The sequence below is a fragment of the Alexandromys fortis genome, unplaced genomic scaffold, assembly GCF_014885135.2.
Source record: "Alexandromys fortis isolate MF-2015 unplaced genomic scaffold, M_Fortis_MF-2015_v1.1 scaffold_3, whole genome shotgun sequence".
Classification (NCBI taxonomy): domain Eukaryota; kingdom Metazoa; phylum Chordata; class Mammalia; order Rodentia; family Cricetidae; genus Alexandromys; species Alexandromys fortis.
Window position 1 is genome coordinate 15,184,063 of NW_026067909.1, and position 15,483 is coordinate 15,199,545.

The 15,483-nt window shown below is 52.7% G+C and overlaps 1 protein-coding gene across 6 annotated transcripts; it reads left to right on the forward strand.

Moving 5' to 3' along the window:
• Window positions 1-1,117: 1,117 nt before the first annotated feature.
• Window positions 1,118-10,539, forward strand: Slc29a2 (solute carrier family 29 member 2). 6 transcript variants are annotated; one of them, XM_050137699.1, is made up of 12 exons: window positions 1,148-2,828; window positions 3,076-3,157; window positions 4,342-4,502; window positions 4,679-4,818; window positions 5,348-5,482; window positions 5,651-5,748; window positions 6,294-6,378; window positions 7,176-7,318; window positions 7,710-7,815; window positions 7,904-7,989; window positions 8,892-9,087; window positions 9,556-10,539. In XM_050137699.1, the coding sequence occupies exons 1-12, from the start codon at window positions 2,800-2,802 to the stop codon at window positions 9,597-9,599; spliced, it is 1,305 nt and encodes a 434-aa protein (XP_049993656.1). In that variant the 5' UTR covers window positions 1,148-2,799; the 3' UTR covers window positions 9,600-10,539. The 6 variants fall into 6 exon arrangements, with proteins under 6 accessions (XP_049993653.1, XP_049993652.1, XP_049993657.1 ...); XM_050137698.1 differs by having other exon boundaries at window positions 1,153-2,828; window positions 8,888-9,087; XM_050137695.1 differs by having other exon boundaries at window positions 1,124-2,828; window positions 8,888-10,539.
• Window positions 10,540-15,483: the final 4,944 nt, after the last annotated feature.

Here is a 15,483-nt window from a genome sequence, read left to right on the forward strand (position 1 = left end):
CCACCAACACGCTTCATACTCAGGCTTCTTTACACATACAACTTCACCACAGAATAGAAACCAGTTATTGATGGTTAATCACAAGGATCCCCAGTCTGAGCCGAGAACCTGAAGTGAAATCTGGGGAGGCTCTGTGCCCACCTCCCAGCCAAAGGGATCTGTTTGTATGTCCCACAGTGTGCCAGCGCTCCTGTCCCCAGCCCTGAAACAGGCTGTTCTTTCTCTGAAGTGCCCTATCCTCTTCTATCCCAGCCCAAACAAGCAAAATGCACCGCTCCCTAGACCTTCATTCTCCACTTTCGCCTTCAAGACCCTGCCAGGGCTATGTCCCCGCCCCCGCCCCACTTGTTTTTCTGACTCGTTTTTCTATTACTATCAAGTAGAAAGCCAGTATCAATAATAATTACTGAAATAAGTTTGAGTAAAAAGCAGGTATGTAAAATTGCCAGGAGATGCCCGGAGGCCAGTTCCGAGCGCAAAGGGGATTAAAGGGCCTTGAAAATGTGTTGGGACTGAATTCAGACTTTCTTTCTTGGCCTATCAGAAGGCTGGAAAGAAAATCAAGAAGTAACCGTCTTTTCCCGTGTAATTGAATGTTTGTCTCCCTTCCGCCTGAAGTCTCTGGCCAGGGCTGTGGATGCAGCTCAGGGCTAAGTGCTTGCCTGGCATGCACAGGTTCAGGAATCAGTTCCCAGCACCACAGACATCTGCAGACCACCACGAGCTAATCCTTTACATCCTTTATTGTCCACCTTCAATGAGCCAAGCAGGATGCTAGATTCTACATTCTAGGAACAAAACAGAGAGAGCAGAAGCACAATCTTCCTGGCAGACAGGATAAACACCCTGAAAATGACTTCTTGCTCTATAGACCAGGCTGGCCTCGAACTCACAGAGATCCGCCTGCCTCTGCCTCCCAGTGCTGGAATTAAAGGTGTGCGCCACCACTGCACAGCTAATAACTATATTCTTTAAAACACACTGGGCGGTGGTGGTGCATGCTTTTAATCCCAGCACTGGGAGGCAGTGGCAGGCAGATCTCTGTGAGTTTGAGGCCAGCTTGGTCTACAAGAGCTAGTTCCAGGTCAGGCTCCAAAGCTACAGAGAAACCCTGTCTTAAAAAACAAAACACACACACACACCACGCACACTACACGTATTCATGGGGTGGGGCACAAGTGTGCCACTGTGCTTGTGTGGAGGTCAGAGGACAATGCGCAGGAGTCACCTCCCCCACATGAGTCCTAGGGCTGGAACTCTGGCTAACGGGCTTGGCAGTGACACCCTTACCTTCAGAGCTGCTGCGCCAGCCCAGATCAACACACTTTTTTTTTTTTTTTGGCAAATATATTAACTGAAGAAAGCAACGTCTCACTTCTTCCTTCTAGTGAAACCACACTCACGCATAAATTATACGATTCTTATTTGCAATCTCATCAAAATTTTCACTGAGTGCGGATAATAGTGGAAGGCGAACACAGCCCTGGTGGTGGCAATGATGGTGATGGTGGCAGGCAGCAGCTGCTGGGGAGGTATCCGAGCATCACTTACTGGGTCACAGTTCCCTCCTTTCTGGACCCAGCTACCACTGGAAAAAGGGCCTGTTTGTCTGTCTTCCATATCCGTCTGCAAAGACAACCGGACAACCTCTCGACCTCCAGGGAAACTCCCTCAGAGCATCTCGCTAGGACCCTCTGCAACAGTAGGTGACAACAGCTTGCCCCACCTGGTCCACCAGGCTTGCTTGCTAAGCTGCCAACTGGGTAGCAACAAGCTCAGAGGTCTCCAAACCTTAAGGGATGCAAGCAAGGTTCCATCTCACAGTGTGCCAAGAGGAAGAACCCCCAGCCAGTTCGACTGTGCCCAGGCACCGATGGTCCCCTTCCCCCTGACAGCATCCTTGTCACCCTGAAGGAACAGAACCAACGCCATCTTGTGAATAGGCTTCCATCTTGAGACATCTGGTGACTGGGGGCCTGGAGTGTGTTGTTTAGCAGGATTTAAACATACATCCCGGATACAGCCAGCTGGGAAACAGGACAATATAGTTTAACAAAGGCCAGATGTTCCTACAGATATCCTATATCCTGTCAACATTTTTGTGATTTCCTGTAGACATGCTGCCAGCAGTTAGTAGCTTCCTGCCTATAGCCTAGCCAATGATTTTAAAGAATGACCTCACCCTGCATCCCCTCACCCAGTCATAAAACGCCAAGAAACCCTGCTCGTGGTTTTGGTTTTTCCCTATATAAACCCTTCGTAATAGGGAGTGGGGCCTTCTTCCCTCACTAGCTGTCCTGGAGTGTTGGACAAGGTCCTTGCCCGGGCTGTAATAAAGAAACCTTTGTTCTTGCTTTGTAAAGTTGGCTCCGTGGTGGTCTTGTTGGGGGTCTTGCGACGCGGGGAATAACAACCCTCTCCAGAGATCCCGGCCCCTTGGGATCCCCAGAGGCCTGCAGAGAGGACAGGAGCCTGCAGGAAGGGCAGTGGTAAGACCCAGCAGCACACGTGCAAGCGGCAGGAAACGGGATCCCAAACCCAAAGGCACAGCTGCCGGCGAGACGGAAAACCAGCGCGACGGGGGAGGAGTGCTCGGCCCTTTGTTCCCGCCCTAGAGGCGGAGCTGAGATCTGAACCCGCAAAAACGTAGTCTCGGCGGTAGCCGAGCCTGGACCTCCGTGTCCCGACCTTGGGATTCCGGGAGACCGGCTGCCGTTGCTGTCCTTCGACCACCCAGCCCCGCAGAGGCTCAGGTGCAGCCGCCCCATACCGGGCCTGGCTCACTGGGCTGCGGCAGCCATGGCGCGAGAAGACTCCCCTCGGGACAGGTGAGGTGGGAACCCCAGGTGGTGCGTACCGGAGCCCCGGTGACCACAGGCCTGTGAATTCCCGCTGGTCTGCATGCTCCTGGGCTTCAAGACTAACGGGACTACAATTCCCATCAGCCGATTCCCTTGGCTGCTTGCGTGAGGGTGGTGGGGGTTGTAGTCCGTTCTACTGAGGGGCGGCCTCGGAGGCGGCTAGGGCGGCCCAGGCGTGCGTCCTCGGGGTGACCTTCTGACTGATCCCCCACAGCTACCACCTGGTCGGGATCAGCTTCTTCATCCTGGGACTGGGCACCCTCCTCCCCTGGAACTTCTTCATCACCGCTATCCCGGTGAGACCCGCGGCCAGTGAGCGACCGCATGGCCACAAACCATCCCTCCCGCCGCCTTGGACTGCGGTTCCCAAGCCGCTTCCTCACCACGCCTTTTACGTCTCACTTGTCAACAGAAGCACAGAGCTTCACAGAGGGAACGCCTGTTACCTGGCTAGGCAAACTTTTAGGAATGTCCAGGTCCCCAAGGGCCAGGGCCATCTACGAAGGGAGTCTGACCAGCAAAGGAGCTACCAGCACATGGTTTTTGTCGTTATTTCTGTCCAATCATTCCAAAAGTGGATTTTCCAAACCTTTAGGTTTCTTTGCAGTGATATGATTTATATTTATTAAACTAGTATTTAGCGTGTAACTGCTGTGGGTCAGGCATTGCTGGTGTGGAGAAACCATGCGAGAGGGGCGTTCTAGTCCCCAAAGCATGCATCCTTTGATGGAAAGGCAAAAATGTGTAGCTTGCATTTTCTTTGGGACAGGATTATTCAAACATATTCAGTGGGGCAACTTTCCAGGTGCCTATGGGGTGCCAGTGTCAATAGTGAACCCTGGATACCCAAAGATGAATCAGCTACTGAACTGGAGATCCATGGGACCGGAGTTATTAATAATGTAACGTGACCCGTGTCTCTCCATTCCAGCCTGAAGCAGAGTGGTGAAGGTTCGCAGAAATATCTTCTGCTTCATAGAAGGGAGTTGTAAATTGTGAACTGAGCAGGCAAAGGTGGGGAGAGGGAATTCAGAGTGGAGGCTAAGAAGGGCCTGTTTAGAGAAGTGTCCAGAGCCTGGAGCTTAGCGGGATGACGCAGAAGGCAGACATGAGATCTGCCTTGCAGGCCATGGGAAGCTAAGCACAAGAGTGGCTGGTTATGTGTGGCAGAGAAGATGTGATTGCTTAGCACCTAAGCTGGGGCCTTGCATACAGTAGGTGTTCAATAAATGCCCACAAGATGAATGGACATAGAGCCGCGCCACTGCAGGCGTGGGAGTGGAGCCAGGACATTGAAGAGGAGATATGACCCAGACATGTAGCAAGGCCCCAGGCTCGGTCCCAGAATTCAGCCATTTTATATACAGTGCATACCTATCCTGCTCAAGCTGTGTGCCAGGAGCTGGGGACAGTACAAAGATTTCAGCCCGAGTGTGGAAAGGGACAGTGCTTCCTGACTACACTGTCTCCCATCTGGCAGTACTTCCAGGGGCGATTGGCAGGGGTCAATAGCACAGCTGAGGCTCTGAGCACCAACCACACCGGCCCCACAGACTCTTACAGTTTCAACAACTGGGTGACGCTGCTGTCCCAGCTGCCTCTGCTGCTCTTCACGCTCCTCAACTCCTTCCTGTATCAGTGGTAAGAGCCAGTGGTGGGACCCCAGCCTCCCTGTGGAGACGTCATAGCGGCCAGGAAGACCTCCAGCTTCCTGCCTTTTCCCTGCTCCCGCCTCACCGCTCCAGCTCCACTGCCCTGCCCCTTGCTGGTCTTCCTCTGCCTGGCAGTCTGATGTCCTCTGCCCCTTTTCTGAGCAGCATCCCTGAGGCGGTGCGTATTCTGGGCAGCCTGCTGGCCATACTGCTGCTCTTTGTCCTGACAGCGGCATTGGTGAAGGTGGACCTGAGCCCGGGGCTGTTCTTCTCCATCACCATGGCATCCGTCTGGTTCATCAATTGTAAGTACACTGCCTCCCCCGCCCCCCATACACACTTCTTCCTTGTACTAGAACAGGCCAACGGATCCTTGAATGAAGATAATGCCATTATCACCCAAACCCCCCAAAAGAAGCTGATCCCAGAGAGAGGGAAATCACTTGTCTCAGACCCATAGTGACCAAAGAACAGGCCTCTTAGTCAGAAGTCCCACAGACCAATGGTTATATCTCAGAGGACAAACAGCCTGGGTGTGGTGCACACCTTTAATCCTAGCACTTGGGAGGCAGAGGCAGGCAGATCTCTGTAAGTTCAAGACCAGCCTGGTCTATAAAGTGACTTCCTGGCTAGCGAAATAAGAGAGAGAGAGAAATAGATGGGTGGGGGGGGGGATGTTCTAGCAGACTGCCCTACATCCCCAGGAAAACCCATGCCTGCCCAGCCGGCACCAGAGTTTCCCATGCACCTTATAGAGACTGCCTCTCAGATGCCTCCAAGGCTGCCTGAGCATTGGTGCTGTCCCCCCACACACACACCCCCGTCTCTCTACAGCTTTCTGTGCAGTGCTCCAAGGCAGCCTTTTCGGGCAACTGGGTACCATGCCTTCCACCTACAGCACCCTCTTCCTCAGCGGCCAGGGCCTGGCCGGGATCTTCGCTGCCCTTGCTATGCTCATGTCCATGGCCAGTGAGTCCACCTAGGCGGCTGGCGGGTCGGGAAGAAGAGATGGGACACAGGAGGAAGATGCCAGGGGATGGGGTGGATTGTCCTAAGGGAGAATGACCAGGTGACGTGACAGGAAGCCACGTGGGAGTGTGGGGCTTGCCTCTCCTGCAGCTGAAGTTTCTGCCATAGGTGGCGTGGATGCCCGGACCTCTGCCCTTGGGTATTTCATCACACCCTGTGTGGGCATCCTGCTCTCCATCGTGTGCTACCTTAGCCTGCCCCATCTGGTGAGCCTACCACTGGGCTAGACAGCCCCGCCTTAGGGAATTTTGAACAAAGCCCTGGGAGATGAGACCTCAGTTAGTGCTGATCCCCTAGAGGAGGTGTTGGTTGGGGTACAGTCTTAGTTAGGGTTTCTATTGCTGTGAAGAGGCACTGTGACCATGGCAACTCTTATGAAGGAAAACATTTAACGGGGGTGGCTTATAGTTTCAGAGTTTAGTCCATTATCCTCATGGCAGGACCCGGCAGCACACAGGCAGTCATGGTGCTGGAGAAGTAGCTGGGAGTTCTACATCTTGATCCTCAGGCATAAAGAAAGTGAGCTGTGACGCTGGGCTTAGCTTGAGCATAGAAGACCTCAAAGGCCACACTCAGAGAGACACTACCTACTCTAACAAGGCCACACTTCCTAATAGTGCCACTCCCTTTGGGGGCCACTTTCTTTTAAATCACCACAGGGACCTCAGCCTCCCAGCGAAGGGTGTTGGGGGGGGGGCGGAGGGGGGGGACTACAGACCAGGCCAGGACTGACTTGTTGATTCCTCTGCAGGAGTTTGCCCGCTACTACCTGGCCAAGAAGCTGTCCCAGGCCCCAGCTCAGGAACTAGAGACCAAAGCTGAGCTCCTTCAAGCTGGTAAATTCCAGGACCTTGCAGGGGAGGTAGGAGAGAGAGCAAGTTTAAGCAGACTCCTGGGAACTATTCCCTTCTGTCCCCATTACCACCCCATCTCTTTGAGGCTTGTGTGAGCAAAGGCAGGTCATGAAGGGGAGCCGTCCCTGCTACCCTGTGGGTCTATTTCCTTGTTTCCTCTTGAGCAAAATGAAGAAGTGGCTGAGACCGTTCTGGATCCACAATCTCTAGGCTCTACAGCCTTGGGCAGACCAGTGAATCTCTCTAGTCTCCATTTCTTTTTTGTTGCGTGACTGTTGTATTTTGGCTGCAGGGTCTTTCCTCAGACTCAGAAGTCTGCCCACCTTCCTGGGTGCTCAAACTAAAGGTGTTTGCCACCCCGCCCAGCTTAGCTTCCATTGCTTCAGGGCAAAGAGACAATGAGAGAATCCTTGCAAATGCTTTACTAATTGCCTGGCTCGTAGGCGTAGGCAGGATAGCAAGTCAAAGGTGGAGGTAACAGAGAGTTCTAGGCCAGCAGGGGCTAGAAAGAGATCCCATCTTCAAAAACAAACAAACAAAACAAAAATCATGGAAGTGCTGGGGTGTAAGTCAGTAAGTGCCGCCGTCTAAGAGTCCAGGAAACCACATGCCAATCCCCGCACTGCAGTAAATAAACAAAGAAATTAATAAACAGGCTACTGACACTACTAATCTCCTGCATTTGGGCTGGGAAGAGACACTTTTTTCACCACTAGGATTTCCTTGGTTTTGGAAATTTGAGCCACGGGGCTGATCCCCCAGCCTTCCCTCTCCCCTAGATGAGAAAAATGGGATTCCCATCAGCCCCCAGAAGGCAGGCCCAGCTCTGGATCTTGACCTTGAGAAGGAGCCGGAGTCAGAGCTGGAACTAGAGGAGCCACAGAAACTGGGAAAACCTTCAGTCTTTGTTGTCTTCCGGAAGGTTCGTTGTCTCTTTTTTTTTTTTTTTTAATTTTCAAGACAGGGTTTCTCCGTAGCTTTTTTGGTTCCTGTCCTGGAACTAGCTCTTGTAGACCAGGCTGGCCTCAAACTCACAGAGATCCGCCTGCCTCTGCCTCCTGGGATTAAAGGCATTCGCCACCACCGCCTGGCTGGTTCATTGTCTTTTGGAGGGTTCAGCGAAGAGATAGCTCCTAACCATCTGCCCAGGGACACTTTCTCCACCTCTGGGCTTTAGTGCTTATTCCCTATTGTCAATGGGTCGTGGTGGCTTAGGGATGCGTGGGTGGGGCTACAGCAGCACAGTGGGGGGGGGGGCTGCATGATGGACACAGGGCTGCCCTGCCCACTCACACCCTGCCTCCGGCTCCCAGATCTGGCTGACGGCGCTGTGCCTTGTGTTGGTCTTCACAGTCACCCTGTCCGTCTTTCCTGCCATCACAGCCATGGTGACCAGCTCCACCAGCCCTGGGAAGTGGAGTGAGTGTTGGGGTGAAGAGGAAGGGGCTGGGAAGTGAGGGGAAAGGTCAGATGGGGATGGGGTGACTGTCTGCTCTCTCTACTCCAGGTAAATTCTTCAACCCCATCTGCTGTTTCCTACTCTTCAACGTTATGGATTGGCTGGGCCGGAGCCTGACTTCCTACTTCCTGTGGGTGAGCTTGTTTGCACTGACCCAGCCAAAGGGTTAGGAAGTAACTGGGGGCCAAAGGGTGCACAGGAGCATGGAAAGGTGACCTTCAGTAGTGCCCCTGATCTGACATTGACTGGCTCTCCTAATGGCAGTAAGTAACTGCCCCTGCCCCATGGGCAGGCCAGGCTGGGGATGACTTCCACCAAAGCCACCACATCTGGTGGAGCGCCATGTCCAGCCTCTGCTTCGTGAAGATTCTTGTACCTGGTGAGAAATTGGACATGATTCTTAGTTAATGGATTGCTGTCAGCGGGACCTTGTTTCCTTAATTGATGGCTCCCTGGGACTGTAACAAATACAGCAGCAGCAACCCAAGTGGGGACACAACCCGGAGACCCAGCCTCCCTCCTGCTTGGCATCTGATGGGAGAACTGTCCAAAGGGTTCTGATTGTAATTAGGCTGGAGAAATGCGTGCTGGCCCGGTGCAGTCACTGTAGATAATCTGAATGTCCTGTGTGTGTCAGAGAACCAGAGGACCCAGCTTTCAATGCTCTCTTTTTTTTAATTAATTATTTCATTTGGGGTTTTCAGGGCAGGGTTTCTCTGTGTAACCGCCCTGGCTGTCCTGGAACTCTCTTTGTAGACCAGGCTGGCCTCGAACTCACAGAGATCCACCTGCCTCTGCCTCCCCAGTGCTGGGATTAAAGGACTGAATGCTTTTCTTATAAAGAAATGATCAGGGGCCAGAGAGATAGCACTCACTGATCTTCCAGAGGACCTGAGCTCAGTTCCCGGGACCCATGTCGCTCTGCTTACAGTTCCCTGTGACTTCATTTCTAGCCTCCTAGGGCGCCTGCACGCATGTGACTTGCCCCTCACCTAGCTGCAGGGCCCACACTCACTCGAACCTCTGTCCCAGCCAGATGAGGACAGCCGGCTGCTGCCCCTGCTGGTGTGCCTGCGCTTCCTGTTTGTGCCCCTCTTCATGCTCTGCCATGTGCCCGCGCGTGCCCGGCTGCCCACCATCTTCTGGCAGGACGCCTACTTCATCACGTTTATGCTGCTCTTCGCCGTTTCCAACGGCTACTTGGTGTCTCTCACCATGTGCCTGGCACCCAGGTCTGGGGAGCGAAGGGCTGGGTGCTGTGCCGGGGAGACCCTAGCTCTCAGGTTGCTGTCTTCAGCTCTGGTGTCATCCTATAGGACAGGCCTTCGCTGTGGCACTTGCCCCAGGCTAGGATCTGGGGATGTTACCTGTCGAGGTGGCCCAGCTGTTTTCTCCAGGGGTGGTAGGGCTGGGACTCTCAGACAAGTAAGCATGGCAAGAACTAACCGGGACATTTTGTTAAGAATTGAAGTAATGGAATACCTGCGAAGGCCCAGAGAGATCAGGTATTCTTTCTCAGCGCCTTCATTTTACAGAGGAGGGAACGGAAGCCCAGAGAAAGACCAGGTTGTAGTGACACAGGGGGGGGGTCAGACCCAGACTAGAACCCTAGTGCAGAGAGGACATCAGAGAGTGCAGAAGCTGTCTCTAAGGTCAGGCCCCGCCTTCTCCATTTAAGTTTCTGTTTCTCTGTGTTCCAGGCAGGTGCTGCCACACGAGAGGGAAGTGGCCGGAGCCCTCATGACCTTCTTCCTGGCCCTGGGACTGTCCTGTGGAGCCTCTCTCTCCTTTCTCTTTAAGGCTTTGCTCTGAGAGCCCTGAGTGCTCCCCACAGCCCTCCTCTCTCTCAGCACGGCTTCTGGAGCTGGGACTTTCCCAGGGGATGACCTTGGCTACTCTATGCCTCTTGGTCTGTGGGTGCCAGGAGGGGCAGAGACGACCTTGGCTGGGTGCCATATTGCATGTGGCGAGGAAGAATCCACCAGCAGTCGTTCTGTCCCTCACCCAGGAAAGGATGGACCTCACTGAGACGCACAAAGGAACGTACTGGAAGGCAATACTCAGGAGAAAGAGGGCGCAGGGCCAGGCCTTCCCTGCCACCAGGACTGCATTTGTTCATCCCACCGTCCACTGACCCCAGGGAGCAAAGCCACCGCAGGCCTTGCTGAGGACACCCTGATGGTCTCTACCTCAGCTCAGAGCGGGAACTGGGGCCAGCTCCAGAACACTTCCACCCTCTCATCCCCAAGGCGTGAGGTGCCATGGAAGTTGAGGGGAAGAGAAAGCTCAAGGGACCAACCTCTGAGCCTCCAACAGTGTTTTTTCATAGTCAGTACTCCCTAGCATCCAGACAGGCCTGTCTAACACAAAGGCAGCTAGCTTGCATGTGTTGTGCACTGCACTTTACTGTTTGCAAAGTTGTTCCACAACCACTCTCACGGAAACCTCGGTGAGGCCTGTAGAACAAGCTGGGTGGGGACTGTGCCTCCCTGAGGTGTCCCTTGACTGGTCCATGGAGAGTGAGGCCACAGCCTCCTCCTTGCAGGTGCTGACCTTCCAGCTCACCACTTGCTTCTCTTTCTCAAAGGTCTCCAGGCAGGTGCCCTGGGCACTTGCTACCATCTTTTCATCCCCGTTTCTCCTGTGACCCTGTTCCTGAGACCAATAAAAACTGTTCATTTTTATGATGGCTTCCTGGAGTGTTTACTTCTACAGTCCTGCTGGCTCTGTTGGCTTCAGTAAACTGCATGGGGTAGGGGTGGTTGTGCCCACTTGACAGATTGAGATGGCAGGTTCTGAGATGGGCAAAGGTTTGTACACTACTCTTCTGGCTCTCTGGACCTCTTGACAGCTGAGGAGGCCGGATGGGTCTGCAGGAATCTCTGGAGAAATGGCTTGGGGTTTAAGCTGTTCTAGATCACCCAAGTTTGATTCCCAGCACTCACAGTGGCCTGGAATGTTGTGACTCCAGTCCCAAGACATCTGATGCCCTCTTGTGGGCTCTGTGGGCACCAGGCACACACACGGTGTACATACATGTGTACATGTAAACACACATGCACACAAAAAGATAAATCTAAAATGTAGGAAGGAGCGGCTCCGTGCTCCTAAGCAGATCGCTTGGCTGAATAGCTAACTAACTACCGCCATACCCTTTCTTGAGCTCAGCTCTCTTCTGCACCTGCTTCCTCTCCCAGTGTTGCTCATTCCCAGAAATCTTGGCCTCAGAGAGGCAGTCAGCCTGAGTAGGACTTTAGCAACCTAGCCAGGTCTCTGACGGATGGAGACGAGGTCTCCTTCATCTTTGTACTCGTGGACACTTGCTCTGCCCAACAAGGTTTCCTACCCTGTATGTTCCATGAACATTCATGGAACACATCACACATAAGAGTTGAGCCAGCACAGGGTACTTGCTTAGAAGCCACGGGCTCTTGGTATTAGAGGGTGGGAAGGTAAGCTATGACTTTAGGAACAGAAATAAGTCACAAGGAAGGCTAGTGATATTTCATTTGTGTTTTTTAATAAAGTTTGCCTGAAGATCAGTGAGTAAAACAGCCCCACTAGTCAGCCTTACAGACCAGGCAGTGGCGACACACACCTTTAATCCCAGTAGTCACACTAATTTGCCACAGAAACCGGGCAGCAGTGGTCCATGCCTTTAATCTCAGCCCTAGAGAGGAATATAAGACGGGAAGAGACAGCTCTCAGACACAGTCTTATTCCGAGATTCCTGGAGGCAGGATCACCATTTTGGACTGAGGTAGAGGAAAGAGCCAGTAGCTGGCTGCTTTGCTTTTCTGACCTTCAGGTTGAACCCTAATATCTGTCTCTGAGTTTTTATTAATCGTGCTACCGAAAACCTCAAGTAAAGGTTTATTTCTCTGACTATTGTTCATAGATACCTGCTCTAGCTGGTCTGGAGATTGAAACAAAGAGGGCTTGGTCCATGATCCAAGGCCATGAGAAGGAGACGGTAACCAGGACACAGCTTGTGAAGGTCGCAGAAGCGTGCTGTGTGGTACAAGCCTAGCAGAGGAAGCCCCTGACCACCAGGGAGGTCAGGGTTAGCTTTACCCAAGCTGGGCTGGGAGGAAGGAATATGAGTTTTCTGGCTATAGGGGAAGAAGAGTGTCCCTTTCACGGGAGCAAGAGAGTGGAAGAGAAACAAGAAGCTTGCCATGGGGCTTTCCAAAAGGAGTCTAGGGACAGGGGCAGGGCAGGGTAGAGAACAGCAGGCACGCAGGTGACAGGACAGGTAAGGACGGGCTTTAGAACTCTGTCCTACAGTTAAAGGACTGCAGAGGCAGGGATCTCTTAGCAGAGTGTCCTAGCCAGAGCTGTATGGGACAGCAACTTGAGACAAAGGGAGCAGAAGCAGAGAGACCACAGCCGAGTGTCCTTGTAGCTGGGGAACAGAGAGTAGACTGTGGGTGTGGACAGGAGTACGGTTGTTTCCTTAGAGACAACTTCCTCCTCCAGCTAAGTGCTTTAAGGCTGGCCTGGCACCTGTGGTTCAGATCCAAACCTTTGAGGGCGGAGCTCGGAAGTTAAGAACTTTGCCACCTGACACAGAGCGGAGGCAGGCCTACCCAGCCCTGGGAAAGTATCCAGAACTCTTGGCAAAGACCTTCGAACTGAGACTCATAGTCCTGGATCCCAGTTCCTTCAGAGAACTCCCAGCCTGACAGACTCTCCTGGGGCCAAAGAAGTACCCCATCCACCCACTTACAGGCCAGGCAGTCTCAGAAAACCCACAGGGGCCACTGTCGCCTGGAGCAAGCCAGGAGCTGGGATGAGCAGTGGAGGACCCGTCCCAGAAAAGGACACTCGAGGTGCAAGCGTCCTGAGGTCACACCTAGAATACCCATCTCCCCACACAACTTTTTCATCAGACCAGGAGAAGCTGGCTTTAAAAAAAAAGTATTTAAAAAAAAATTATGAGTATGAGTGATTTGCCTGCATGTTTGGCTCTCTACCATGCGTGTGCCTGGTACCCACAGGGGCCAGGCAAGCATCAGATCCCCTGAGACTGGAGTGACAGATGGTTGAAGTTGAGATGTGGGTGCTGGGAACTAAAGCTGGATCCTGTTCAAGACCAGCTGGTGCTCCTACCACTGAAACATCTCTCCGGATCCTATTCACACGTCCTGTTTTTTGAGATAGGGTCTCACTGTGTAGCTCTAACCGGACTAGAACTCACAGAGATATGCCTGCTTCTGTCTCCCAAATCCTGAGACTAACGCCATGCGCACCAAGCCTGAAGGAAGCTGGCTCTCTGTTAGGAACAGATGCTTGAGCAGATGGGCTGTACCTGTCCCATTTCTGTTTCTCCCACTCCTCCTCCTCCTCCCATCCTCAGCCCTGACACAGCTCTGCCCTCAGACCCTCCCTCATTCGAAAGGGTCTCTTACCGTCAGCAAGCCCTTGGAGGTGTCAGTGTGGAGGGCACTGAGCCAGCTTCAGAGGAGGGACACAGACATCTGAAGCTCGGACATGACCTTCAAGGTGCTGAGCCTTTTATAGGGAGGTTGGGCAGGACTGGTTAAAATTCTGCTAACGAGAAGCATTCAGCAGTGGGGGAGGTGCAGCACTTAGGAAACACAGCCAGGAAGATCAGGAGTTCAAGATCATCTTTGGCATCATAGGGAGTTTGAGGCCAGTATGGACTACATGAGGCCTTGTCTCAAAAAGAAACAAACAGGGCTGGAAAGAGGCAGCTGGGAGGTTAAGAACACTGGCTGCTCTTCCAGAGGACCCAGGTCCAAGTCACAGCACCCACATTATGGCTTGTAACTGTCTGCAACTTCAGTTCCAGGGGACCTGACACCCTCTTCTGACCTTATGAGATGCGCAGATATACATCCCGGCATATACACACATAAAATAACATGTTAAAATGGTTAGAAGGTAGATTTAAAAAAAACACCAAATGAAATGAACAATAACAGCAAAGCAGCAGAGCAGCATTTGGCACCGCAAATGTGTGATCTCCTCCCTGGTCTCTCGCCACAGCCTCGCGTTGTGCATCAGGTGGGGCTGAATCCCTGGTCTGACTAGAGTCACTGGGCCAAAGCTGTGTGTGGGTATTTTGCCTGCATGTATGTCTGTGTGCCAAATGTGTGTCTGATGTCCTCGGAAGTCAGAAGAGGCATCAGAAGCCCAGAACTGGAGTAATAAATGTCGTGACTACTGTGTGGGTCCTGGGAACCAAACCTGAGTCCTCTCAGGGAGCAGCCAGTGCTCTCAAATGCTGAGCCTTGTCTACGGCCCTTGAACTGAATTTTGAGCAATAGCTAAGCAGAGGCCTTATGCTATGGCCTGGTCCAGCTTTCCTGGTGCGAAGAACCAGCCAGCGCATCCCTCTTGGGAGGATGAAGCCCCATCACACGGAGGAGACACCTTGAGGTGTTCAGCCTATCACAAGTGAGGGGAGGTCATTGCCTGAGAGAATGGGCGTTTCGCTGTAGTCATGGCCTCTGTAGACCAGGCTAGCCTCAAACTCTCACAGATCCCCCTGCCATACTGTAGGATGGACCCGGATGGCATCCTGGCTCCTTCTAAGATTTCTCGGCAAAATCATGGTTGACTGAGGTCACTTGACTGAGCTTATAGTTCCTTATGGCTCTAAAGGCTTGGTCAAGTCTCACCCTTTTTAGCCCTATTTTACAGTCAGCTGAAGCTCTCCAGGGCAACGGAGTGACCAGCAGTGCATTCTACAGAGAGAAGAGGCTAAAAAGAAACAGAACTGTGTTCAGAAGTGCAGCACAGGGAGTGGACTGAGCTGTTGCTGCTCTGTGACTTCTTCTGGGAAGCTCTGGAGGTGGCAGAAGCTGGGACTGAGTTGCTGAAACTGTGTGACAGGTTTGGCAGATGAATCTGCAGGTGCTAACTGCCTCTGAGCCCTGATATTGCCATGCTTTTTCTGTTTGTTTAGTTGGGTTTTTTTTTTTTTTTGTCTTGTTTTGTTTTGTTTTTCGAGACAGGGTTTCTCTGTAGCTTTGGAGCCTGTCCTGGAACTAGCTCTTGTAGACCAGGCTGGCTTCGAACTCACAGAGATCCACCTGCCTCTGCCTCCTGAGTACTGGGATTAAAGGCGTGTGCCACCACTGCCCGGCACTGCCATGCTTTTTCTATGATGTAGCTCTGGTTTTTCAAAAACTCACTCTGTAGACCAGGCTAGCCTCAAACTCTCACAGATCCCCCTGGCTCTGTCTCCCAAGTGCTGAGACTAAAGGTGTGCGCCACCATGCCCAGTCAGACAGTCCTTCTTTTTGAAGAAGGCTTTGTATGTTGAAACCCCAGATTTGTCTGCCATTGTGGGGATCTCAGGGTGAGGAAGACGCCTCAGTGGGTGAAGCGCTGACTGGGGAGCATGAGGTCCTGACTGTGGATCCAAAGCTGGGCAGGGTAGTGCTTGCCTGTAATTCCAGCACTGAGGGTACAGAGAGCCAGATCCCAGGTCAGCCAGCTGGTCTAGGCGAGTGGGGAGCTCCAGGTTCAGTGAGAGAGCCTGTCTTGAAAAATAATGCGGTGGCACACACCTTTAATCTCAGCACTCAGGAGGCAGAGGCAGGTGGATCTCTGTGAGTTTCAGGCCAGCCTGGTCTACAGACAAGTTCCAGGACAGG

Excerpts from the sequence above, each read along its gene's own strand:
- Slc29a2 (XM_050137695.1), top strand. The coding sequence starts at position 2,800 with ATGGCGCGAGAAGACTCCCCTCGGGACAG. Across the intron at positions 5,749-6,293 it reads ACCTTAGCCTGCCCCATCTG|GAGTTTGCCCGCTACTACCT; the intron begins GTGAGCCTACCA and ends ATTCCTCTGCAG. Across the intron at positions 6,379-7,175 it reads AGCTGAGCTCCTTCAAGCTG|ATGAGAAAAATGGGATTCCC; the intron begins GTAAATTCCAGG and ends CCTCTCCCCTAG.